Source organism: Sycon ciliatum, chromosome 8 (genome assembly GCF_964019385.1).
Source record: "Sycon ciliatum chromosome 8, ocSycCili1.1, whole genome shotgun sequence".
In the NCBI taxonomy this organism is placed as follows: domain Eukaryota; kingdom Metazoa; phylum Porifera; class Calcarea; order Leucosolenida; family Sycettidae; genus Sycon; species Sycon ciliatum.
In genome coordinates, this window is record NC_088650.1 from 16,586,148 (window position 1) to 16,613,350 (window position 27,203).

The 27,203-nt window shown below is 48.1% G+C and overlaps 3 protein-coding genes across 4 annotated transcripts in view; 1 reads left to right on the top strand and 2 right to left on the bottom strand.

Moving 5' to 3' along the window:
• LOC135823868 (uncharacterized) overlaps positions 1 to 2,717 on the bottom strand; it is a 30,493-nt gene extending 27,776 nt beyond the window's left edge. The window contains exon 1 of the mRNA XM_065336726.1: positions 2,357 to 2,717. The gene's annotated coding sequence lies outside the window, so the exon portion shown is untranslated. The remainder of the gene's footprint in view (positions 1 to 2,356) is intronic.
• LOC135823884 (uncharacterized) overlaps positions 1 to 27,203 on the bottom strand; it is a 189,783-nt gene that overhangs the window by 51,697 nt on the left and 110,883 nt on the right. The window lies entirely within an intron of this gene.
• Positions 8,889 to 26,603, top strand: LOC135823869 (sec1 family domain-containing protein 2-like). Of its 2 annotated transcripts, none has more exons than XM_065336727.1 (17): positions 8,889 to 9,240; positions 10,996 to 11,274; positions 13,673 to 13,810; positions 14,173 to 14,250; positions 15,515 to 15,646; positions 16,236 to 16,408; positions 16,607 to 16,703; positions 17,452 to 17,576; positions 18,247 to 18,364; positions 19,127 to 19,218; positions 20,006 to 20,105; positions 20,348 to 20,411; positions 20,878 to 20,980; positions 21,199 to 21,238; positions 22,012 to 22,106; positions 22,942 to 23,074; positions 25,725 to 26,603. In XM_065336727.1, the coding sequence occupies exons 1-17, from the start codon at positions 9,043 to 9,045 to the stop codon at positions 25,812 to 25,814; spliced, it is 2,055 nt and encodes a 684-aa protein (XP_065192799.1). In that variant the 5' UTR covers positions 8,889 to 9,042; the 3' UTR covers positions 25,815 to 26,603. The 2 variants fall into 2 exon arrangements, with proteins under 2 accessions (XP_065192799.1, XP_065192800.1); XM_065336728.1 differs by having other exon boundaries at positions 10,996 to 11,265.

The window sequence follows — 27,203 nt, forward strand, 5'->3', positions numbered from 1 at the left end:
GAGGCATGGATTTCGAACTCAATCACACGTACCCCGGAGAACTTGGCCGTAGAGCCTCGGAGTACTACAAGCCTACTGACTGGGCTCATTTCAGGTAAGTGCTTATCACCATGATGTGAATCCTTGCCGTCATCACAGTCTGTACTGTTCTGTATACAGTGGGTACCTAAAGTCGCATGTTGTCGTCAGGCGAAATAGCACGTCATAGTACATTCGAGATCAGCGGGAAGAAGATGACGACGTCCACTAATTTAGTGTCTGTGCACACGAATCTGCTGTGTGTGTTACTCTGTGTGTCAGCTATGGCATCATCGCCTGTGGTTTCATGCCTAGCATGTACGTCTGAACCATCCTGCAAAGTTTGAATGACGTGGGTTGAGCGATCGCTCCGCGAAATATACTTTTTGAAATTCTCTTCATAGTATATTTTCCATCATTGAAATTTCGAATTTCTTCGAATTTTTTGCTGAGAGGGGTGGCTTGCAACCTTGATATGGCTTGTTCCAGGCATGCTTTGGAGCCATCGCCTGTTGAAACAGTGGCGGGAAGCTGCCCTGCAACTGTTCCAACAGGAAATTAATCGATCCGAGAAAGCGCAAGTCCGCGAATCTCGGTTGAATATTGAGTATTTCAAGCCTTTTCACGACGAAGATGGAGTTCTTTTTGGAGATGGACGTCGCGGCAAAGGACATGGTGTCCGACTTCTGGTGTCTGGTGAAGCCAGGGATCATTTGTCCAGTCAGATCGGCAGCCTAACCGTCGGTAAGCTTGTGTTTGGATCCCGTTCTGCTCGATGTGTTAGGTCACAAACAATTTGATATCGCACAAATTGATCTCAGCATCGTGCGTACGGTATTTTATATTCAGAAAATCCCAAAGTGTCTCTGTGTGGCCGTCCTATGCCACGAGAAACTCCAATCAGGCTCCTATGTCCTCTGCCTTCATCATTCATGATTGAATATCCACTTCGTTTGAACAACGAACACAACAATTGAGGACGGCTTTGCAATGAAAAATACAGCAATACGGAGCTGAAAAAAAGACGAAAAAACGTGCTCAGGATGAGACTCGAGTACATGCATAATCTCCCAGCAGGTGAAACGCAAATTTTTGTGAAAAATGCGTGTCGCCGGCTGACCAGTAATTTCGCCTGACGTGTTGTTGTTGTTTGTTTATTTACGGATTCTCCAGAGGTAAATGGATACCTATCATGGGAGTCTCACCTAACCAATAAAATAATGAAAATAAAATTATGTATGGAGCATGTAAAGTGCAGTGTGCGTGGCTACGTAGTGCAGGCTTCTAAACAAGGTGCAAATGTGTGCATAGCAGATGCATACGTGTTTATTTAGGTGCCATCACATTTTTTAGATATTCATGTGTCTATCACGGCCGGGTTTCAGTACGAGTCACACTTTCTACAGTACCCCTCAATGAAATCCGATCGAGTCACTCAACGCAGCACCGGGCATTGCGCAGCCCTATACCCGGCAAACTTGACTCACACGACTGGATTTCATTGAGCAGTGCTGCACAAGACTCCGGCAACACAACGGTTCAGCCAAGGCTGTGATGTTGGATGAAGTCCGAGCTCATGCCTGAATATGCTAGCGCCCAGTGCACAGCTATACCCATACCTCAGTCTGGCAGTCACGCTCGGCCGTGGCCTAGGGCTGCACAGCACCGGGCACACGCTGACTCACGAGGCCGGATAGCGTTCAACAGCATACTATAGCAGTATATCAACAGAGAACCGGCTTATCAATATGCTTGAGTCGTTCACGCTACTATCTATGGTACATGGTACTCGTGTCCGGTAAGTAAGCTAACAATATGATGAAATCTATTATTGTTTGAAGGTTATTCAGGCCTAACTCAGGCGAGCAAGCAACGGTATGTTTCAAGATTCTATTATAAATTATTGGCCATGAAGAGTGACTTTTACTTTATTATACATGTAATTCTTGGCCCAGACTAGGCCAATTTTTCGGCCGATATGGGATCGTACGACAAAATTCTCGAGATGGGAGCGAAAATTGCCTGGTGTGAACGGTGTTGTCGCATGCGTTTCCAACAAATTTCAGTGTGTGTGTGTATCGGTAGTCCGATTACATGTTGGGGTCAGTGTCGGAGCATCGGCCGAAAGATCGGTCTAGTGTGGCCCAGGCATTAGTCATGCTGTATCATGGAGTACTACTACTAGTAGGGTGTCGGCAACATGCGTAAAACACCCGGGACAGCACTTCAACTGACGTGTTACTTCAAAATTGCAAAGCAGTGATATTATTATGTAGTTATTTTTAAGCACCCACCCTATCCATGGCGGCAATCAAGGTGATAGTGATACCCCACTTACTTGCTCGCGCCCGTTCGTGATGGCGCTGTCCACGTACGTGTTGATGATCGCCCACGCGCACGATCGATCGATCACACACGTAACAGAGTAGTGTGAAGTAACTGAACGCACTAAACGCAGTCGCCGTGCCTAGCCGGCGATGCTTGTAATCAGGTAACAGGGGCAAGTCCCTGCTCTACAAGTTTTAGCTCTCCCTTTTTCTGGACACGGGAGAAGGGAGGCAGCAACACCATGAACCGTGAGTGGAAGGCCAACGAATCTGCACGCGATCTAGCCAAATTTCCTCAACAGCGTTTAGAAATGTTTGCAAATCTGCTAGCGCAATCTCGCGATCCGTTTCCTGGTCCGGAGCGCGACCCCGACTCCGACTCTCTGCTTGGCTCGAGGCCCGAGGTCACGAGGCAAGTGACCTAGTAGTACATGTAGTACTACAAGTCTACATGATCATGATCATTACTACTACAAGTACAAGTGTATTTTATGTGTCATGTAGATCTACAATGTATCTTATACTAAACTAGTGTCAGTAGTGAACCAGCGCAGCGCTAGCAGCGCATGCAGCAGCTGCACGTGCAGATCGATAAGATCCGCTAGCTGCTTTTTTTCTGTAGACGAGCTCGTAGACAAGGATGCACCATGTACCAACGCAACGCCGGTGACTTCACTTGACTCTTGTCAAATCTTGAGCAGGCGAAGTAAAAAAGTGTCAAAGCCCCCGGGCCCGGGAGAGCACCGTGATCATGGTGATGGTGATATGCCAAGAAAAATCTGAGGTTCCCCTTCCTCAACTCAAGTAATAAAGTTCTTGACACATAACAACAGTTACTCCTCCATGTATCCACTCCACTCTCCAGTGGCAGTGCTCAGCAGGGAGTCGTAAAATACCGGTATTTTACGACTCCCTGGTGCTCAGTGCTTGGCGCAAGCTAGCTGGCCAAGCCAGCAAAGCTAAAGGTGAGTCCAAGAGTAGATAAACAGTTTATCTACTCTTGGTGAGTCGTATTAACAATAAATGAGGAGGCCGAGGGTTTATGACCAATAAAAACTATTATAAAAACCTCGGTCCCAAAAAAACCGAGGTCCCCCGAGGTTTTTATAATTAGTTTTTATTGGTCATAAACCCAAGGCCGGAGCATTTATTGTATTTAGAATCAACCAGTAAAAACTCCTACTCAATCTCCAACAACAAAACTAGTGTACAGCTGTTATTTGTGTTGCCATGACAACTCGTGTTGTTGTTGTTGTTGTTTCTTTATTTTACTTCACCATATGAACAGGCAAGACTGCCTTCTCACCGGGGCTATTGGCCCACGGCTCTCACCATGATTATGATGAAAAATGTGTATGAAGAAGAAAGGAATGGAAAAGAAGATGAAATGAAAGGAAAGAAAACAGTAGGTATTAATTTTATGAAGGGGGGGGGGGAGTATGAAATGGGTATTATCATAGTTGATGAGAGAAGTATGGTATCCAATATTCTTGTTTTATAGACTATTTAGTACGGGCATTTCATGAGAGTCATGCATGGGCAAGGCAGGATTGGGACTAGGATAGAGGACAAGAACATAATTGCCATGCGATGAGCATCTGTTCAGGCAGAATCTGTGAAGAAGACATAGTAGGCACAACATCGGAGAGCTAGTTGAGGAGGGAGATAAGGTCATAGCCAGACAGCAATGCTTGAAACGTGTGGCGTACGTCGCAAGCGCGAATATCAGCAGGGAGAGAGTTCCATGTGGTACTGCCAACAAAGGCGATAGAGCTACGGCCTGAGGGACCCGGTAGGAACGGCACTCTGAGCAGCTGGCTGACCTGACCACGCGTGACACAACTTCTGTCCACATCCGTGGCAATGAGGGAGTAGTAGGATTGGAACAGTGAGCTGGCTCTGCCATGAAGGCAGCGGAAGACGAAGAGAAGCAGACGTTGCACGTACAGCTGGTCGGGAGCTGAGGCATTGATAGTCTGGCAAATAGGGGAGCAGTGGGGGGTCCTTCTGGGGAGTTGGAAGATGGCTCGTATGCCAGACTTAGCAATGCGTAGCAGTCGATGTAGTAGCAGTTTGGATAGAGCGGGAAAGAAACAGTTTGAGGCATAGCAGAGAACAGACTGGATCATACTCATGTACCAGGCCCGGCGGGCATTGAGTGAAAGGCACCGTCCATGGCGCCAGAGCTGCCCGATTGTAGTAGCAGTCTTGCTGGCAATAAAGTCCACTTGGGGCTTCCAGGACAGTTGGTCATCATCAGTCAAGCATGACACCGAGATACTTCGTGACTGGAGTAACATCAAGCACTGTGGTACCACACTTCACTTCAGATGGTCCATCCAGACACCCACGGGGTCTCACAAACATAACTTGGGTTTTACTGGCATTTAATAGCAGACCAATGTTGTCCAAGTACTCAGCGAGTCGTGTTACAGCGTTAGAGAGAACAGAGCACACTAAATCGGGCTGATAGTCGGAGTAGTCCAGAGCCACATCATCAGCGAATTCCTGGTGGCATACACTACCTGGTACTGAGAACTGACGACATATCACTGGTGTACAGTACAAAAAGAAGAGGGCCCAGAACGCTGCCTTGAGGCACTCCTCGGGAGCATCCAACATATTGCGAAACTGAGTGGTCCACCCGTACACACTGCTGCCGCTCCGAGAGATAACTGAGGAACCATTCCAGTGGTGTGTCACAAATGCCAAGGTCAAACAGCACTTGCACAAGCCTGGCATGCTGGACTCTATCAAACTGTGCCTTCGATAGATCTACCATTACTACCCCGGTGTGTTTTCGTTCCGATTTGGCCAATTTCCAGCGGTTGGAGGCAAGGATAAGAGCATCTTCTGTTGAGTGATTTCTTCGGTATGCAAATTGACTTGAAGGTAACAAGGAGTGATCATCTAGGAAAGTTGTCAGCTGTTTCTTGACAAAGTGTTCCAGTATGCGAGAAACAATAGGCCGCAGTAGCGAGACGGGCCGATAGTTACGAGCTGACAGTGGGTCGCCATTCTTATACAATGGGCTGATAAGAGAATGTTTGAAAGTTGATGGCACTATACCAGACGCAAGAGATAAGTTGACGATCTTCATCAGGTATGGGGAGAGGGTGTCCGAGCAACGTTTCAACACAATACCTGGGATTCCACGTGTGCTGGACGATGATTTGTTGTCATTGGTTCAATTTCTTTTACTCTTCATAGGCTATCAGATCATTTTCCTTATTCTGTCTATTAATAACCAGTATCTATTGAGAGTGTGGTCTGTCTCCAGGGTTACCGGTGTTCATTTCATAACTATAGCCACTTCTCCTTGTTAGACCTTATCTGGAAGGCCCATTCTTGCATATTCCAACAGCAGCCAAGGGAGCTAGCTCTCTTGGTTATGCGGACTGGGTCCGACCCTAAAAAGCTGTTTTTATGAACTGTTTTTATTGGATAGGATATGATTATGTTGAATAAACGAGGTTTGTGTCAATGGGAGATTGACTTGGAGTCAGGGAGTCGTAAAATACCATATTTCTTGCTTGGAGTTTTTACGAGTTGATTCTAGAAGATTATAAGTTATAACTCCCGATTCGAAGCAAGAAAATGCTCGCTCCAAAAATATTATTTTATTGTTTTGCATTTACATTTACATGTATTTCACATTTAATACTACATGCTAGGGAGTCGTCAAATGAGCCAGCACAAGCGAAAAGGGACCTTATCCGTTTTTTGGGCATTTTGAGTTAGCAACGGATTCTTGTAGCCAGAGAACGTATGAATCAGATAAAAAAAAACGAATGAAAATCCATCAACATATAGCAAAGTTACGGACGCTTAAATCAACACTGTTTTCACCAAAACATCGCACATATTCACGAATAATCTTTGAAATGCGTAAATTGCAATAACTTGGCCATAGAAGCCTTACAGAAGCCTTCGAGTCACCAGCAGAAGGGCTGGAGGATACAGTATACACACACTACTGGGCAGTTGGCATAAGTTTCACTGTGATGGAATTTATAGTGCCAAGCGTGACGTCTGATGGGCCATCACGTCCTTCCGTACCACGCAGGCACGCCGCATTTAGATCTAACAACAAGAATAATAGAATGTTCAGAGGCATGTAGCTTTGACACAGCACCAGACTCTAGCAATTATCAGGCTCAAAACGTGTGTTGCACTACGCAAGTTTGTCATTCCTCCGGCACAGGCGGACACAGCTCATCCCTGTAAGGGTCTGCCACAAACGGCCAGATTTCCTTGAACAGGTACGTCTGGCGTTCTTGTGACAGACCTGCTGGGGGCAACACTTGGGGAAGGCCTGCTGCCCTCACCTGCTCAGGTGTGGTCTTCAACAGCTGAACATGGTCAGTCAGCTGAGTGCATGCGGTCGTCTTCTGCTCCTCACTCCCAGCCGCCATCACGTTGTGCCGCAAGTCCTCGCACACAGGGCAAACATCCATGCGAGCCGTCATGAACTTAATATGCGGCAATGTCTGGTGCCAGATGGAGCGGAACGTCGACAAGGATACAGACTTCTTACCCTCCTTGTGGCAGCAGTCGCAGAAGTCTGCATGCACGGACTTGTACGTTTGTGACGCTGGAAGGAAGATAGGTGGCATGTCGTCTCTGCCACGGAGTGGCGCAGGATGTGGAACTCCAAACACTTCCGCGTGTCCAGTGATGTACTCCACGCAGTACTTCACAACAGCAAACTCCAGGGCATTGTGTGGCCGTTTGCCTGTGTTGCCGTGCACTAGTGGCACAAGCCCATTCTTCTCCAGGTGGCTTCTGTACCGTTTCAGCCTCTTGCTAGACAGTGCGTACACGTGACGGAACGCACCCACACAAACAGTCAGTCCTTGGAATTTGTAGGTAAAACGCTCCCTCTTGCGCTTCTCTCCACTCTCAAAAACTGTTTCAGGATTACTCAAAGCTTCAAGAAGGCCCAGGACCACCAGCTCACTCTCGTGCGACTCCATTTCTCTCATGTTCAGGATCGACGTCTCGATGTCAGCTGGGTCAAATTGCTGCAAGCAATTTTTTGAACATCCGCAGTTCTCTTTTTGACGAACAGTGTCATCCTCCTCTGCCGGCGCAACGGTCGCTGCACAAGCTGCTGCGGAGCTAGCCTGCGGAGGTTTGGGCTCTGCCTTTCCGACATACAGCTCTGCTGCTGCGTCGACATCCACTCGCTGCTGAAGAAAGTGTTCACCATCGTCATCGCCATCATCGTCGCCGTCGTCAGGTTGAACCGAAACGTAACTGGCGTCCGACTCGTCTTCCTCACCAAAAACTTCAGCCTCATCCTCTCTCCAGGAGAGATTTCAGCGCTTCGTTCACGGTGAAACATTTACGATGGCTCATAGTGAACAGCTACGCCGACCCAAGGACTTAGCAGAAAGCGAAGACGGCAAGACAACTGCGCTGAACCTGTGAAAGCAACTCTTTGTCTTTCCGCTCGCGCGTGCGATTTTATTCAGCGGAGGTGTCGACGTGTCACGGTCGATCGATTTTGATCGCCGATCGGTGGTACGTGGGTCGATTTAGCCAGGGTTTTCTTCTACAGGAGCTGTAGGATACTAACTGGCTCTCCAATACAAAGAATGACTGAGCTCCAAAGAAGTCGCGTATCGCCAAAAAACGAACAGTTTCAAGTTAGATCCGAACGTGACAGCTGAGAATCAGCTGATTCACTTCAAGTGCGGTTTTCTCAAAATCACGTGCAGCAGGATAAGGTCCCTTTTCGCTTGCGCCGGCTCAAATATTTGACGACTCCCTGCTACATGCTCAAGCAAGGTTGATCTAATATTAGTGAGGTTTTGCATTCCGAAATTCGGCAAAAAGATTCGGCACGCGGGAGCGAGGTCGAAAATGTACACGAAGATTCGGCATGTTTGTTCGGAAAAAGCTCACTTTGCCGAAAATATTTTTCGGATGAATTTTCTTGTAGAAGAGCGCTAGCGCGTGATTTATTCAAAGAGGTTTCTTATCTCGGCATCGCTTCGCAGGCGTCTTGGGCGCATCAGCATCGCCAGCTACTTCTGATTGCTCCTCTCCACTGCCATGCCTGTCTACTCTCTATTGCCTGGAGTGTCCTCACCGTCATCTGTGTGGCTGAAAAGACTATGGCGATACGCATAAAATTTGACTTGGCCATGGAGTTGGTTTTTCTGAGGCGACTGAGGAGGCAGGTTTGGCCCTCGACTCTTTGGGCGATCAAAGTTCGTTGGAATCAGCAAGAAAGGGAGCACGGGACAGGACGTTGCTGATGCTGGGGCTCACGAAATGAAAACACATCATTTTCGACTTGCAAAACAAACGTTGGTGCGAAAATTCGACATTTTGATGTTCGACACATGACCGAAGAACGCCGAACCGAAATTCGGAATGCAAAACCTCACTAATAATAAAAAAGTAAAATAAAAAAAATTTGATGGAAAATAATTCAAATAATAAAAATTGTTTTTACAAAAGATGAGTTATATTAAAGCTAGTTGCTGTATCACATTTCACAGTACATGTATGTAACCAAGAGTTCCTATCCCCGGCCCCAGGCCAGGGGTTATGAACTCTTGATGTACTAACTAATACTTCTTCACTCAAAATACAATGTCATGTACTCGATCGTTGTTCTCTACCAACTCTACTTTTGCTAGAGACCTCATAACCTGATCCATTTCACTCTATTTTCCTGCACACGATGCAGTTTGGAAGTGCTGGAGCCTGTAACAGTGCCGCGGAGTTGTCGGCCGTCGTCAAAGACCTTGATGGGACTGTTTTGCTTGTCGATTCAATCACCAGTCAGTTGCTGCATTGGTGGATTGGAGAAGGCGTATGGCTGTGTGACGCTGTACGCGTTCTCGATATTGACGATAAGGATGTAGCGAGAAAACTTCAGGTAAGGTTCTCAGCTCTTTTTTTCGTCTACTGGTCAGGTAATTTCGAAATGCAATTATCTGAGCAATGTTTTTTTGGTTATACAATGTTCAATTTTTTTGCATATTTTGTGAAATCAAGATTCCATAGAGTATTCAACTATAATTTTTCTATGGGTCAGGTGCCTTTTTTGACCTTTCCCCATCCTCCCAGGCTGCACAGATTGTTTTCCAGTGACGACACTTTCTTGCATGGCATGTGCTTGTTGTCGGAGCTGCGTTACTACAGTCCATTGAGAAAAAGATGGACTTCTAGCTTTTGGCCATAAATGGGTCAAACTTTTAGTTTTTTTAGAATTTTTTTATGCAATCCCCTATGGAATCCTCTTCCAATTATGTTTCTGAAGTTGTTTGTCCCAAAAGCAAGCCATAACAAGAATAGAATTTCGGCCAGGTTTTGCCCCAAAAGCACTGAGTTGGGAAAACCATAAAAATCCAGGCCGTTTGACCCCGCGTGCAACAGTGCATTGTGCGGTTCGAACCCCAGTTCAGGTACCCTTTTGGACCCTTTTTCAAATTTAAAAAAGCGTGCAGCACTGCACTGTGTACGATGAAATCACGAAGAATCGCCAAATACGGGAGCTCACCAGAGCCAGGGCCCATCTTTTTATGAATGGACTGTACATGGGAGAGTCTTTTACACCACTGGAGGAAGTCCTTGTCCTAGTGGATACTTGCTCTCCCGATAGAAAAGACCACAGCACTGAGCGATGCATCTGAGTTTTGAGGAGTTGCTCAGCGCTGCACTGATACAGGGCTGACATACAGTAGAGCAGTGATAACGAGAAGGCTTTGATACTCAAAGTTGCTGCATGTACATGTTAATGTGTCTTTTGTATTGTTAGTAGAATGATGATGATGATGATAAGCACACGCCCCCCCCCCCCATACACACACATGCACACAGACACAGTACACACACCACTCACCAACACACACACACACACACACACACACCATGTACCATGAAAACACCCGTCGCAGGAGAAGCACGCAAATCTGCAAATGCACTGGATGTGCACCCACAGACTTTCTCTTATAGCAACGATAGCGAACAAGATCTGAATGAGACAGATCAAGACTTGCTCCAGATAACTGTCTAATCCACACAACTGGCGAAGCCATGTGAATCGACCACCAATGCACACCTGGTCTACACCACACGGAGTACATCGGCATAAAACGGCCAAGACAGTTACCTATGCACACCCTACACTTGCTGGGGTAACCAGTATAGACAGCATGCTGCTTTGATAGAAGCAGACACTAGATGCACTGGTACCTTGAAGTGAAATTGGAGTTTCTTTACCAACCAGCCTCGGCTACTGAGTACTGGGAACCCAGAGCCAACAGACATACCAACAACCTCAGCCATGAAAGCTATTATAGTAACGACACACTTGATTGTGGAGCCGAAACTAGTCCTAATTCCAAATGCTTTGGCAAGAAGGTAGCCTTCCGACAGGTTGGACACACACACACACACACACACACACACACACACACACACACACACACACACACGCATGCACACACATGCACGCGCACACCCACCCACACACATGCACACACTCACACACACACACACACACACATGCACACACACCAGGCGCGTACCACACAATGTATTTCGTGTGGCATGTAAAATAACATCCTGTGTTATCAGTGTGAACTATCATCGTTTTTCCCGCTGTTGGCATGTGTGCTCTTTGCGCTAGGTTGTTGGAGCTGCACGCAAGGTGGTGTTCGTGACGGGGCGCCTGCTGTACGGCCAACGCCTGCAGCTGATCCAACGCCTCCTGTCACGGATATGCTCGGTGGCCCCGGCGTGCACACAGTGTTCCGTGTACTGCACTCTGCCGAGCTCCGCGCACGCCAGCACCACGTTGGACGGCGATGAGGATGGCAGTGGCGGAGCTGGCGATCCGTTCGACACGATCGCCAATCAGCTGCGCCTAACCATGCAGAGGACGTCACGTCGAGAGCGAGTAAGAACTGTAAGGGTGGTCAAGGAATAGGACAAGGAGTAATACACGTACATAGATAACCTTAGGTTTAATAATGTATGCTGTGCTTGTGAAAGGAATGAGACAAGTAGTAAACACACACTCACACATGCATGCACACACACACACACACACACACACACACACAGCAGGGGCGGATCCAGGAATTTTTCAGGGGGGGGGGGGGGGGTTCAAATTTTTTCGAGTGCACAGAATTAAATTCGCTTCAAACTGTTTTCGGTTCGTTCACTACACCGGAAGTTGCAAAATATTTATTGTCACGGTAGCCCTTGCATTGCTTGGCCAATAAGACACGGGTAATGCGTTTAGAGCCTTACAAAGTACAAAGCTGCAGCACAGGCAGAAACTAAGGCCGTGACTGCAGCATTTTCCGAACTGACGGAAAGCGAAGTTCTCTGACTGTCCTCCGGCTGGGACTCCGTGTCGTCACATTCGCGCCGTACACGGCGGAACGAAGCCAAGCTCAATGGCAACTGATCGGCCGCTCGCCTCTTTGGCAGACGTCGCGACATGGCAAACTACACGACAAACACAAACATTATCTTCGTACTGCGACGGAGGAAACCTACAGTCCAGCCAGCACGAAATAAAACAAAACGACAAGGAAGGGAAGGAGGACAAGTGGCAGTTTCTCCACCTTTTGCTCCACCGCGACATGGCAAACTACACGACAAACGCAAACATTATCTTCGTACTGCGACGGAGGAAACCTACACTCCAGCTAGCGCGAAATAAAACAAAACGATAAGGAAGGTAAGGAGGACAAGTGGCAGTTTTTCCACCTTTTATTTGTTGCTCCACCACTTGAACTGTCGATCGTTTCAAGTCACATGATACGCGTACAGACACTTCGATTCGAACGGTACGCGTACAACAGTCCCGACCACTGCATGCATGCAGTGACCTAGTACCTGCACTGCCTGTACGTGACTACTGCATGCATGCAGGATGCATGCCAGTGAAGTCTACTAGCTGCTGGCTACGCCGTACGCTACACTTCGCTGGCTGCGCACGTTGATACCACAAAAAAATCGACTGGACCCATGGTCGAAATTATTTTAGGGGGTTCGTCCGAACCCCCTGAACCCCCTGTATCCGCCCCTGCACACACACCATCACACACACACACACACACACACACACACACATACACACACATACACACACACACACACACACACACACACACACGCACACCATAGGACCATTGGACGCCCATCGCCGGAGGCGATGATAGTGATGCTACAGCAGAAGCCATAGCAATTTGTGCTGGGATTGCACCATTCAGCAGCTTGCAAGGCTGAAGAATTGGCCGCCACTATTCAGCCTGGTCTAGACCACACAGCTATGAAGTGGCTTTTTATGGCCAGTGGATCCCTACTTGTGGAGCCGAAATAGTCCAAATTCCAAATGCTTTAGCAAGAAGGTAGCCTTCCGACAGGTTGGACACACACACACACACACACACACACACACACACACACACACACACACACTTGTACTTGTACTTGCTCACTGCCAAAACTGGTCACGTGGGTCTCCCCGGGAGAGGGGAGAGAGACCCAAAAGGAATCTTGGAGAGTTGACTCAATTGGCCATTGAACCACCCAACGGCCGACACCCCCTGAAATCCCCAAACTAGGGTGGACTTGAAATGATCCCACTTATGGGCTCACCACACCTCAGTAAGTGGGTGAGGACAAGGTGCAGAAAAAGGATTGACGGCATCAGGGTATCCGTCCCGGGATCCAACTGCAGGTACCCCTGCCCCCAGTGAAGGTAATACTTGGTACTAGTGTGGGTGGCTAAATCAGAGTGAATCTGATATAAGCTTCACTAGCACCATTGATTACACAAGAGTTAATCTAGCCAGAAGCAGCCCATGGTTAACAGGTATGTATACTTCAAATAGAAAGTATATGAACCCTGAAACCAACAAAGGTGGTAGGTACAGCAATACACCTTCAAGCAGCCGAGCCCGTTGGCAACAGGCCCAACACTATCTGGCATAAGTGTACCCACCAACCGAACTAGCTGGCACACACACACACACACACACACACACACACACGCACACAAACTTGTCAAAGCCCTTTACTTCATCAGGTAGCGCATGTAGCTCACAAGAATACTTCGTGCCTTTGGAAGTTTTGATGTCAGCATGTCTGTACTACAGTACTGTCTCTAGACTTCGGCATGTGAAGGAAGGAATTTTGAAAAGACTAGATTTGTGTCTCTAGTGACTTCTGTTGATGGAAGAACTCTTGTCGAATTTGACGTCATGACTCTGTGACCGTTGCTGCTGCTGCTGCTGCTCGGCTCCTGTGAACCGCTTGCATGTGCCGTGTTGTGTTGCACGCGCCGTTAGGTGGAGGCACGGGTCCTGCACCTTCCTGTCATGCTGGCACCCGTCAGTCCCGAGGTGTTCTTCACGCCGGCGCACGGCCACCTGCAGTCACTGTTGCCGACGGACGTGGCACGAATCAATGCCTTTCTGTCATCTCAGGTGAGAAGAGGAGTGCACACTCCACATGCTACGAAAATTCAGTATGAACTTCCCTATACATGTATATGACTTACTTTGGGATATGAACTGGTGCCTATACGCCTCAGCCCTGAAAATTACATGTACTTTGGCGTGTACTGGCGTACATGTCAATCACTTGGACTGCAGGAATCAAAAAAGTTAGTATTTACTGGCATAACATGACGTAAATACCACTCAAGTAAGCCTGAGGGTGCATCTAGACATGTGCATGAAGCGCAAGCGTATCGTGTACACGTGCCAGTTAGGAACACAGCTGTAGTATTCATATGTGCCTCTGTTTGTATATGCATGACTGCATTTTGTTTGTACTGTATCAACAGCACGATCATCGACAAGCCAGCACTCTGCCTGGTCTGGAAATGAACATGCTGCCAGGAAGTGCACAGCGGCACTTGAAGGTATGTGTGGAGTGAGTCCTTATGTAGATATCATGTGCATAGACTTGTTACTGTTTTGACTACTACTGTCGTGGACATGGAAATCCGGTCGCACGTCTAGCGGCCCCAGGGCTCTGGCCATGCAGCCGTAGCACGTATCACTGCTGCTGGTCGCATGATCCTCGCATCGGATCAACATGATTGTGCACGACATGCAACGACTTATGTTCTGTAGGCGCTGAGGGCGCGGGCCCCGGTCAATCAACCGGGTTTCCATGTCCGCTACAGTAGTATTACTATTATCTGTATCATGACTTGGTTTTGTTGTCTGTTGAGCAAAGATGTACGTTTTTGTGTGTGTGTGTGTGTGTGTGTGTGTGTGTGTGTGTGTGTGTGTACGCGCGCGCGCGCGTGCGTGCGTGTGTGCGGTGGTTGGGGGGGGGGGGGGGGCACTTGTGCATGCATTTGCAGATAACAACTTTGTATGTACTGTACTGCTACACTCGACTATTTTGCTTTTCAAGGGGCATTAATATCTCTTTCACACAACCCTGACTCTACCAAACATAGTTTGACTGAGAAATCTCCTGTGATCCCATTTTCCTGCGTAATTCTGTGGAGATTTGGCTCTGCATGTTCATCATTCCCATTGGCTGCTAAGAATTTAAAGTAAGAATGCATTACCCTATTTTCCGGAGTACAAGTGATTTTTGTAACAAAATACATACTACATCTACCCTTTTTATCACCATTAATTTGACCATCGTAGTACTGTATCTTTCCGGTTGTAAGTCGACCTTTTACGACTAAAAGTAGAAGGAGAAAGGGTGGGGGTCGACTTACAACCGGGATTCGACTTGCAACCGGGATTCGACTTACAACCGGGATTCGACTTATAACGGGGAACTATCAGTATCTTACAAAAAAATGACCTACACTGCATGCACGAGTGCACCATGTGTACACATTTTTGCCAGTTTATTGGCCTTTTTCAAGGATTGGGACGTTATACCCTCCAATAAGGAATGTTGACATGATTTGTTGATGTGTTAGTAGCAGGGAGTAGTTAGTAGTGCTTCATTGGGTGATAACTTAAAAAAAAAGCAGAATTGAGACCTCCGGATATGGGGGTCGACTTACAACCGGTAAAATACAGTATAAGCCGCGGCACCGCCTTTTTCTGGGGTGAATTACTGCTGTTTGAAGTGTGGCTTATACTCCGGAAAATACGGTACATGATTGTTTACTATGCTTGTCTTTGCCTTACCTTCTTGTGCATGTGCAGTGTGTTGCACATGGCTTCTCCGAGCTGTTCCGCACCCTGAACGTGCAGGAGCACTGCTTCTCTTTGGGCCCGACAAGCCGACTCGTAGCCGCCGAGCTGGCATCCATGCCCGACGCGAGAGGCCGCCATAAGGTAAACATAATGCACTCGGTCATAGCTGTTGGGAGCAGGCTGAGCGGAGGTAGATGCTGGTGCGGGTGTGGCTTCTCACCTACGAGCACAGGTCCGATTATTTGAGTTACTAGTACCGTAAAGTACCGCCAGAACGCCCCACCATCTCGTCCTTTCGTGGTCGTATCGTGGAGGTGGTCTCCTGCCTGTAGGTCATACGGCACGAACCTTGTACACATTCTGCAGTCAATCCGTCCTCAATTTACCTTCAAGCAGACACGACGTCCACACAAAAATGTGACCTTAGCATACTAAGGTTCTCACGCTGCACAAAGTTCGTTGCACTCTGCCGTACGAATTTCCTTTCACTGGCTGTAAAATTAAGGTGGGGCGCTCTCGCGAGACGGGGCGCTCTGGCGGTACTTTACAGTACTTTAACACAGTACTGTAAACATACAAAGTTTCGGCTATTCGGCACCGCGTACCGACCCAAAACATGCCGAAGTGTTGAAAATTGTGAAGTGCCGAAATTTGTGTAGTTTTTTGTTCTGCTTCTGCATCTGGTTTTCCTTTCCATCCATTCTGTTGTTTATTTCCTGTTGGTGACCAGGTTGCCACAAGCTCCGCATCCGTGCTCTTTGTTGATCGCTCCCTGGACTTGTCGAGCGCTCTCTCATGCAATGCGGAGTCTCTCGCGGATACTGTCCGTGCCTCCTTGGCACCTCTTCCAGGCCATGATGTGGATGTAGCGGTGGATATGTCCTCCCTACTCAACGTTCACAGGTATGGAGCTTTTGCCCGGTAGTATTCTGCCTGTGTGTATGTGTGTGTGTATGTTGTGTGTATGTTGTGTGTGTGTGTGTGTGCACGTGTGTGTACTGTGTGTACTGTGTGTTTTTATTTGTGTGCCCATAATGATACCCATTATCCTTTTGTACATGTGCATGCGTATGTGCATGTGTCTGCTTATGCTCATGGCAGTTCATGCCGGCACTGTGTTGCATCAGGGTGCCTCGCCCATCCAGCCAATCCTACAGCGCAGAGTCTCGTTTCGTCTTTCGTTGGCCGCAAGTCTAAGGTACGTGCGTCACCATGTTGCCAAATACACCTTTCTATCAATTTCATGAAGGGGTCACTAAGACTCTGGCCTTGTGGTATTGGCCAGGGGCGTCGGAACCGGTGCGGCAGGTCCAGCCAAAGCTGCACCAATAATTTCATCTTGTGACTTTTGAAGCAACGGAATATGGGCTATTTGGGCCCAATTTCCCTAAAATTTTCCGGGGGGGGGGGGGGGGGGCCTGGACCCCCACCTACTCATGCGACCGCACCAATGTCGTATACCTTCCGACGCCCCTGTTGGCCCTGTTGTTTCGACATTTCTGAGCTGTAGCTGCCCTTATACTCGATAAAGCGTGGGCCGTTTTCCTTGTTACGTTTACTTGTTATCAATTCATCCTTTTTTCCCGAGGCATGTTGACACTTGTTATCATGTCAGTCGGCAGGAAGTGTGAGTGCTAATGTTTGGAGCAGTCACCATATTGCTGCACTGCACAGTACTTATACATGTTGACGGAATTCACAAGTTCACAACGGCGGGGAACTTTGTTGTTTTGTTGTTGTCTGATGATTGGCCGTGGTTTAGCCATGAAACTCCGAGTAAAAGCAATACTAAGTTTCCTACCACTGGGAACTTGTGTCGCAGGCTCCTGTTCGCCCGTTGAGCACTTTCGCAAGTCAACCGCAATTCTTTTTTTATGTTTTCGGGATTCTGTCGATTCCGCTGCCGCCGTATTTTCTTCTTCCTTCCTCCTCGCCTGATTTCGTAGGATGCTCTGACGGAGCTGTCTCGTCGCCTTGTGGACGCCATAGCGCAGGAAAAGCTGCCTATGGACGCGAGGCGGATGTCCGCGATCTCCCCAGGCTTACTCCAAAGTCTCATTGGAAAGTTCCGGTGAGTAATCATCCAAGTAATACGTATCGGAAGTATATATTTGCTGTTCACACCCAGGTACAGTATATGGCGTGGAAATGATTACATCGCAAATTGAAATATTTTTGTTTTTTTGGCGAGCGTGACTCCCCTATCCCACTAGGTTTAACTGGAACCCTGTTTGCCCAGTGGTGCAGGATGCCAATGCCTGCTTTACCTGGTGTGGTCGGTGAAACTCTCACAGCGGAGAGTTGGTCAATGGCCCAGCAGTGCTGGGTTGCCCCATGGTGCCCATGCACGGGACAAGCCACTTCAACCATATGTCCATCCATACAAGTTGCAATCCAAGTGGAATCGAACAGTGCACTTTTTAGTAGTTTTACTTCTTTTTCGAGGTTGCGAATGCAGATCATTGATGTACCACGGTCAAGCATTATGTATGCATGATGCGATATGAGCATGTCGCATAGTCACCGTGCTGATAGTTCATCCGGGTGTGTTGTAAAACGTGTTTTTTCATTGCTTTCAAGTTTATCTGTTGGAGGAAAAACTTGTTTTGATTGCTTTCAAGTACATGTGCATGTATGGTAAATTAGAAACTGCAGTCGTGTACCAGGCTCCGAAAAGGTATGTATTATATACTCAGTGTGTGCCCGTGTCTCTGTCTCTGTGACTGGGTGCTCGCTTCCAGACTGCAGCCACGGTCCATTGCTCGGCACAGTGCACTTCTGCAGGTTGCGATGGCGGCTGCTCTCGCCCTGGAAAGCGAGACCACCGCCCAGCTCCAGCGCTGCCTGAGCGTGGAGAAGGTAAGCACGGTGGCAGTCGCACTGTTACCGTATTTTCCGGAGTATAAGCCGCACTGGAGTACAGTCAACTTCGCTACTAACGACTGCGGATATAACGACAATTCGCGAATAACGACAGAATTTCCATGCCCAGAGCAAAGTCCCATCTAACGGTAATAGATATGAGACTTCGGGTATCAGGACGCTTTTCTGATGCCCCGTCAAGTGTCGTTATACGCAAAGTTGACTGTATAGGCCGCACCCCGATTTTTGTCACGAAATACAGACATCTGCCATATTATCACCATTAATTTGGCCATTTTAGTATAAGTCACAACGACTTTCTTGGGGTGAATTTGTGGTGTTTAAAGTGTGGTTTATACTTCGGAAAATACGGTATATCATTATGCTACCCTAATTGTTGGAGCTTATTGGGCTTATTGGTGTGGTTCCCTCTCCCCAGCTCGGAAAAATGTTATCCCTTTCAAGGTGGATATAATACATGCAATCTAGAGGAAATTGATCACCCAGGGTTTTGCGCCTAAAATGGCATGTCCGAGGTGACCACTCTCCTCTGGTGAATACTGTCTGTGCGTTAGAACTTTGGTGAAATATGTTCTTGTGTAAGAAAGTAGTGGTCGACGGTGATTTTGCAACTCCTCGTTTTTGCATTCCCAGTGTTGTCTCTTTTCCGACACAGCGCAGCATTTTTTCTAGTGGATCCTCGCTGCCTTTTCTGTACAATTCATGTTTTGTGATGAATATCTACCACATGCAATGTAGGTGGTGCTCTTGACTTTGGCGGAGGAAGGAGTTGGCGCTGCACTGGACCAGCTTCTAACTCACATGCAAAGTGCACTGGATGGCAGAGAGAGGTAAAATCACTGGGTTCTGAGCTCTTTTTTTCATGTGTTACATCCCCCCCCCCCCCCCCCCCCCCAGAAGTGTTTCAAGTGGACCTGCTCATTTCTAATGTACTGCTTCAAAATAAAAGCACAGTAGTGCAGGTCTGATTCCATGCACACACTCTGATGTTTCGGCACAACTGCCACAGACAATTTCGCATTGACATGCTCGTTGCCTTTATTCTTGTTGGTTTGGGATTGTCGCTGGCCTGGTGTTCCGGGTACTTCTAGTGCAATGTCACGTTCTGCTGACACTCACACACTGTCCCATGTTGGGCGATACAGCTCACTCAATGCTGGGAGCAGCTTGCTGTTTCCGAGCCGGGGTTTCCCCACAGAGCCTTCCAGTCGACTCCTGGTCGGAGAAAGCCATTGGTGACTTGCTAGTATACCGATTTGTCTAGCCACACAAGTCCGATATTCAGGTTCATGTGTGGCACTTAGTCAGTTGAGGGAAGCTGCGGCCAGATATCATGTGAGTGTAGTGTATGTAACAAGGCAGCAGTGCACTGCGGGCACGGTGCTACCTTGTTTTTGTAAGTAATGGGGTTAGGAGTTTCTAGGCTTTGATTGAGGCTAATGATGAGTGTTTGCTCTTTCTGTGTGTGTGTGTATGTGTGTGTGTGTGTGTGTGTGTGTATGTATGTGTGTGTGTGTGTATGTGTGTGTTTGTGTGTGTTTGTGTGTGTATGTGTTTGTGTGTGTTTGTGTGTGTTTGTGTGTGTGTGTGTGTGTTTGTTTGTGTTTCTCTTCGCAGTCTTGGTGTAGAGTATTACCTTCGCCTGGTCATCATACTGTACTCAGCAGCCGGCAGTGCCGTACAATCAATCACCTCGGGCAGTAAAGCCAGCCTTCAGGTTAGCCGTGGACACTGCACTGCTGGGCTGACACATCTTTATGGCTTAGTGCTTGATGCACAATGACTACTGAGCTGCTTTTGGAGAGGTCTTTGCCGCAGCTCACAACCCCCTGTCCCTTATCTTGAACCGGCTCATTCTTGACGTCCACTCATTGGTGTTGTGGCTGCTGGCGCGGGTGACACTGAAGTAGCAAACTCATCTCTGCTATTTGGGATTTGTTTTTGATTTTTCTCTCACAGGAATGCCTGGAAAAGCTTATCCTGCACGCAGTGGAAACGAGCGATGCGAGCATTGTCAAACTAGGTGAGCAGCCAGACGATGCCGCTCTATCATATCAGTGCCACCACCTGTCTGACTTTCGCGAATGCACTCAGCAATGTTAGGAGCTCTGCTCACGGATGAACTTCATAAACTACAAAATTGTGTGTTGTATCGACTTATTACACTTGATATTAAAATTGTTCTTGTAGTGCAAGGTACACTACTAGTACATGGTAACGTTACCAAGTGAAGTCCAACTTCATTTTTGAAGCAGAGTTGTGTTCACTTCACAGCCCCGTGTTTGTAGTGCTGTGTGGTCCCAGTGTAGCTCTACTCATCATGGGCCTGGATTTCACTTGTTTGCACTGGACGTTGGTTGCCATGCGTGTGTGTGTGTGTGTGTGTGTGTGTGTGTGTGTGTGTGTGTGTGTGTGTGTGTGTGTGTGTGTGTGTGTGTGTGTAACACCCTTTTGACTTATTCTTTGCTCACTGTGGTGTGTCCATCCAGTTGGGGAGAAGCAGAATAGTGACAGTATTCGTTTGTTTGTGAGAAGCTTCTTCACACAGCTACAAGGCATCGCCGAGGCAAGAAGTCATCTGAAAATGTTCAGGTGAGTGTTCACTAGGTAGACGAAACTAAACTGGTGCTGCTTTGATGCTGCGAAGCTGGTGCGGTTGTAGAAGCCCGTTTGCCGCCCCACCAGCTGATCATGGCTCCTATGTTGTGTGTGTGTGTGTGTGTGTGTGTGTGTGTGCGTGCGTGGGTGCGTGCGCGCGCGCGTGTGTGTGTGTGTGTGTGTGTGTGTGTGTGTGTGTTTGCCTCTGACAGGAATGTATCTGGTGCTACCACAGGTTCTCTTCTGAAGCAGGTAAGTAATGACCACCGAGTCTACATTCAAGGATCGTTTTCGGCCACCTGAACTCTCGACCCAGTCCCAGAGTCTATTTTCGCTGGCTATTGTGCAATGAAGGCCAGACCCTAGGGTGGTGTGTCGACAATGCTTTATAGCCTTGGGTAGAGGGAACGTGGACATCAAGTATCCACTTGTATGTGTGTGATTCGTAGTGGTCATCCGATCAGTTGTGTTGATTGGACAAGGCAAGTCTTTCAAATGGGCCCTGCATTACTCTTTCACTTGCCTACTTTGGCGAACATTCCTGGTTGCCAGGCACACCTCGAAACTCCATGCGAGCACCCAAAGAAGAAAGCATATGTGTAAAGAAGTGATGTTAGTCCATTCTAGTTCATTAGTTTTTCATTGTGCACTTCCAGATCAGCGCAGGCATTTGTGCAAACTATTTGTTTTTTTGCCGAATTGTTTGGAAGCACATTGGTGACTTATGTAGTCAGTTCATAGAGGAGTAATGTGCTGTCAGCACAAAACTCGCTTCTATACAACAGACAACTCAAGTGTGGACATGCTTTTTTCTTGTCCTGGTGCAATGGATTCATGCCTTCGCAACGGTTCGATTTTTTACGTGAAGAGATCGAGCCATGTTGGTTGTAATGACATGTTGGTACTGTGGGGTTATCATGTACACAACTCCCGTGTTTGTAAGTTGATTTCTTTCCACTTCACCACCTCTTTGTCCACTTTTAATCGTATTTTTGTGCGGAATTTGCTTTTTGTTCCTTTATCAGCTCGCAGAAGCGCTAGCTGCCCCGGATAAGCCTGAACTTCCTGACGTAGAATACCATTCCCAGTACATGCGGAATCTTCTAAAAACTGGCTTCAGGTATGGATGGTAGTCAACAAGGGGATTCCCCGACCTGGACATTAGTTTGTCTTCTGCTCGGACCACACACACACACACACACGCGCGCGCGTGCGCTCTCTCTCTCTCTCCCTCCCTCCTTCCGTCTCTCTATCTCTCTCCCTCTCTCTCTCTCTCTCTCTCTCTCTCTCTCTCTCTCTCTCTCTCTCTCTCTCTCTCTCTCTCTCTCTCTCGCTCGCTCGCTCGCTCTCTCTCTCTCTCTCTCTCTCTCTCTCTCTCTCTCTCTCTCTCTCTCTCTCTCTCTCTCTCTCTCTCTCTCTCTCTCTCTTTCTCTCTCTCTCTCTCTCTCTCTCTCTCTCTCTCTCTCTCTCTCTCTCTCTCTCTCTCTCTCTCTCTCTCTCTCTCTCTCTCTCTCTCTCTCTCTTCTCTGTACTATCCCGACCGGGGCACTTGCCTTTTTCCCCACCCCAACCTAGAACCTGGACACTTGCCCTCTTCCCCTAACCTGGACACTTGCCCTCTTACCGACCTATGTGCTTTCCCTATACTCAGACTACACTCTGTGTGTACTATCCCGACCTGGACACTTGCCCTCAGGTTTGAAGTTCATTCTTATCCATAGATGTAGAGTTTTTTCCTGTATTCTTTCTGTTTTGTTCTTGCTGCTGTTGCTGCTGCGATCGCAAGTGGGATAGTCACCTTTGTCCTCATTGTTGGTGCTGTTCGAGTTTTTAATCCTGCTGCTGCTTCTGCTGCTGCTGTTGCTGCCACTGTCGTTATGTGTGTTGTATATGTTTGTGCGTGCGTGTGTGTGTGTGTGTGTGTGTATGTATGTGTGTATGTATGTGTGCTTTAGTCTGTTCATGGGTGGTTCCAAGCCGCGGCCGTCCGATCACCAGCTACTGATCATCTATGTTGTCGGTGGCCTAACGTGCACGGAAGCCAAAGCCGTCCGAGAGCGCTTCTCCTCAGCCAGATCGGACATACAGGTGAGGAACTATGCACACCTAGTCAGTGGACATTGGAGAGAGTGAGTGAGAGAGAGAGAGAGAGAGATAGAGAGAGAGGGAGGGAGGGAGGGGAGGGGAGGGGAGGGGAGGGGAGGGGAGGGGAGGGGAGGGGAGGGGAGGGGAGGGGAGAGGGAGGGAGGGAGGGAGGGAGGGGAGGGGAGGGGAGGAGAGAGAGAGAGAGAGAGAGAGAGAGAGAGAGAGAGGGGGGGGGGGAGTGCAAGACTTAGTGCTCTTGACTGTCATGTACATGGAAAAAACACTGGCTATTGTTCTGCTTTTGCTTGGCGACTGTTGGACCGTTTCTGGTATGAAGCAACAAGGCCATGGCAATTTAGCTGAACGTGCTCTAAGTCACTGAATATAGCGAGTACATGGTGTGGCTCAAATCCTCTCATGAAGGGCTAGGCCATTGCCCCCCCCCCGCAAGAGAAGGTGGAGCAGTGGATTTGTATGCAGCTTGGAGTTTTCCGCAAAGCTATCCTCAGGCAACAGTAAAAGCAATGACAGCAGCACGGGTAAAATCAGCTGCTTTTTGTGATGGAGGGGTGTTAGTGACACTAGATGATGTAGGCATAGTGAGCGGGATTACCTGACTGGTGAGAGGTTTGTTGTAGGCTTTGCATGCTTCCTGTCACCACCACCGTCTGTGGTGTACTACAGTGTGTTGGAAACTGGAAAGAGACCGCTGTGCACCGGCACTGTGCCAGCGTCCAATGTCACAGTGTGGGGTTTGGGGGATTTTTGCTGAGTCCCAATGTAATCTGGGTTTAACCGCAGAGCACAGAGTTATTTCGTACCACAAGTCAGCAATGGGACTACAGTCCATTCATTGGAAACTGGCACCCTGACTTTTTGGTGCCTCTCTCACATAGTTGTCGATATCGTGAAAACAACAGTACACCCTGCATTGTGTGACCCGTGCAATTACTCCTTGCCACATTTGAGGCCAGAAAAGGCACCTGTTCGGCAGTTGGCCCAGTCCGTGAGGCAATTATGACGGCTCAACCACTATGCCTGGATGCGAGCCAAGAGGCCAAGGATATATACTTGGTCCGACTTATTAAAATGTGCGCTTCGCTTCAAAACTCAAGCCTATGTCCAAAGGAGCACCTGTACTAAAAAATCGACCAAGAGACGATAGATAGATAACTACTGTGTCGTTTCTTGGCCTGACCTTCTAGTTTTCATCTCTGCTGGTGTCTCAGGGCGCTTCTTCAAGTGCGTCAACCTACAAAACGTCGACATTTTTTTCATCTCCTCCAAGCTACACTGCGCTTCCTTGATTTTTTTCACTCCATAGGCACGATTTAGATGATCGACTTCGCCTCCTCCTCGTGCAGTACGACTGCCAGAATGGTGGCTGTAGGTGTTTTCGCCTGACGCTCCCACGACACTTTCAAATGAGGCGAACAAGTAAACCACCACGCATAAAAAAATCACTTCTCATCACCGTGTGCCGCGCGCGTAGAACTACTGAGTCTGATCTGTGTCGACATGACTGTCACACAGTCAGCTGCATCAGACCATGCGTGCTCTTCCCTGCCTGTTTCGCGAATCCACTGGCCCCGGAGACTGGCGATTTTGTGACGCATCGCGATCGCGGCTCCGAGGAGTCGGCGAGGACTCCGCACCATTCACGCACCGTATTCACCCTTTCTGCGCTTCAGTTTTCCAGCGAGGTTGTCGCCTGAAAGTCGACCTCAACTTCAAGGGCGGTTGTTTATATCGATCAACTTCTCGACGATCTCTTCTGTGATCTTGATTCGTCGGCCGCTACATCGTGAACGAATGCGAGAGAGATCAGCACAAACTGGACGGAGCGATGCAGGTGCTTTCTGCACGAGTTTCTGAATGACGCGTTTGCTGAACTTGATTCTTCCAAGGAAACAGCGACTGCAGCGATTTCAATCCGCCAGGAAGCACTCGAGAACGATCGCCCAGGGGTTTCTGGTACTCCGTGACAATTCCCCATCGCAGTGGGGTGTTGATTTCAGCACCAGGCCTTCTCTGTGTTGCGCGAGAAGCAACAGGAGTCCTGACGACAAAATGTGCACACAAAATGCTCGAGTCGACTAGGATCCTGAGGCGCTGCCTACTTTGGGGTTGGAACCTAGCTGGAAAGTTGGTTCCGTCCTGAGATTATTTGAATTTGTTTGGCTGACGTTCGAAGCGAAACGCACATTTTAATAAGTCGGACCAAGTACAAGAGAAGGGACAGGCTGACAGTGGGCCAAGATGGAATCCTTCGCTACATGGAGTTCAAGGACCGGTCTACGGAGGCACTGCCTCTGGGGCGGAAACAAATGAAGGACAGGTATGCCATGGCAAAATGTATGGAGAAGCAGATCCGAACCCCAGGTTTTTGAGATTTAAAGTGGGTTTTTGATCCTCAATTCGGCCCGAATCCGACTTTCAAAAGCCAGCGGGACAGTTTCCGATGAATGGATTGTAGGCTGAATTAAGCTGTAACTCGAGTTCCACGGCTATCTGCCACTCCTCAGACAACAATGATGATACTGGGGGAAAGCCCCTAGGAGCATAGGAGAGAAGCGGTAAGGTCTGTCGCGGCGATTTTAGGTATTTCGTAGAGCGCCTAGTACTAAGCGTGATTTCCCCTGTCTGGTTGTAGGTTGTGGTCGGAGGCACACAGCTGGTGACTGCATCCTCGCTGTTGCATCAACTCTGCTGCTCTGATTCGTTGCACGACGCGCACATCTAACAACGGGGACACCCGGGTAAGACGCGTGTTGCCGAGGACGCAGCAACGTGCATTCGTACGCCCTTGGTAAGGGATTTTCCCGGCGTGTGTGTGTGCGTGTGTGTGTGTGTGTGTGTGTGTGTGTGTGTACTATCGTTATGTCATGCCTCACCCCGGTAGTATGCGTTATTGGTCGGTGGAGCCATGGCAGAGTATTGTGCAACCTTTCTGGACGCACTGGCAGAGGAATGAACTCGTCTTTTGGCATTGCCACTATACTCCTTCTCACTTGCCTTGCTGTGCATACCTTAGAGCAGCTGTATGCATATTCGTTGCGTTTGTCACCACTCCCCCCCCCCCCCACACACACACACCCTTCACTGCATATCCGCCTTTCATTGAATGCAGAACCTCCATATCTTGTTCTCGCAGCATGTCTCGTTCTCGCAGCCTATATTTACCAAGAATACTCAATTTCACGTCCTATTCCTGTTTATATTCGCCTTCCGGTCGTACTGTAGAAATCAAGCGCTTTCTAGGTGTACCATTGTTTACACCAGGTAGTAGTAGTAAAACCTGGTGGATACTTTGCTACTCCCTGCCTTCTGTACTTCCCTGATGCATCTCACACTTCTTGAAGTAATATATTTCTCCGTTGCTTAGCCCATGGGGCACATGCAATTGCCTGTGGAACGTTGCCTTGCCAGAATGGATGTACGTTTGATGAACGTGCCTGCTCTATTCAGTCCTTCACTTCCTCGCCTGTTTGTATTGTTTTATCATGTCCTTGAAAGTGATTGTTTTACTCAACGGGTTAGTGGATTAGTGAGTACTAGCACCCGTACTGTGTGGGGCTGTGGTCCCTGCATGCGTATCTCTCTGTCTTGCTGGCCGTTTCAAGTGTTTGCAGTAAAGGTCGGAAGGGATGAACATTTAAAAATGCCCTTATGAAAATTTGTTGATCTATAGCAAATAGCAAGTTTGATATGATTCCGTCCTGCATTGCAGCATGTTTAGTGCATGCATTGTAATTTTTTGTAAAAAAAAATGTAGTCTAAATGTGCATGTTCGTGTATTGGACTGTCATGCATGCTAGCAGCTAGTATTGCCCATACTGCACTCTTTGTTTCATGCCATGCCTAAAAAGTAAACACTGCAGTACATTATTATGATTGCCTTCCGCTCTGGTACATGTACAATCGCCATGTATTTTGGCTTTTTATTCACTGGTTTGAGGGAAAGACACAAACGGGAAAAGTCTGAAGAAAAATGTGACTGTCACCATCAGGATTCGATCAAGGGACCTTCGCTTGAGCTATGCCGCCAGCGATGCTCTAACCACAGAATAGTTTGGCGTTCTTTTCCGATTGGCACTGTAACTACTGCTCAGTGCTGACAGTGCTGTCAGGG

Bases quoted from the DNA above. Each gene is read 5' to 3' on its own strand.
- LOC135823869 (XM_065336727.1), top strand. From the start codon at position 9,043: ATGCAGTTTGGAAGTGCTGGAGCCTGTAACAGTGCCGCGGAGTTGTCG. The intron at 18,365-19,126 runs GTAAGCACGGTG...CATGCAATGTAG, and splicing joins GCTGCCTGAGCGTGGAGAAG to GTGGTGCTCTTGACTTTGGC. The intron at 20,981-21,198 runs GTGAGTGTTCAC...TGCCTCTGACAG, and splicing joins AGTCATCTGAAAATGTTCAG to GAATGTATCTGGTGCTACCA.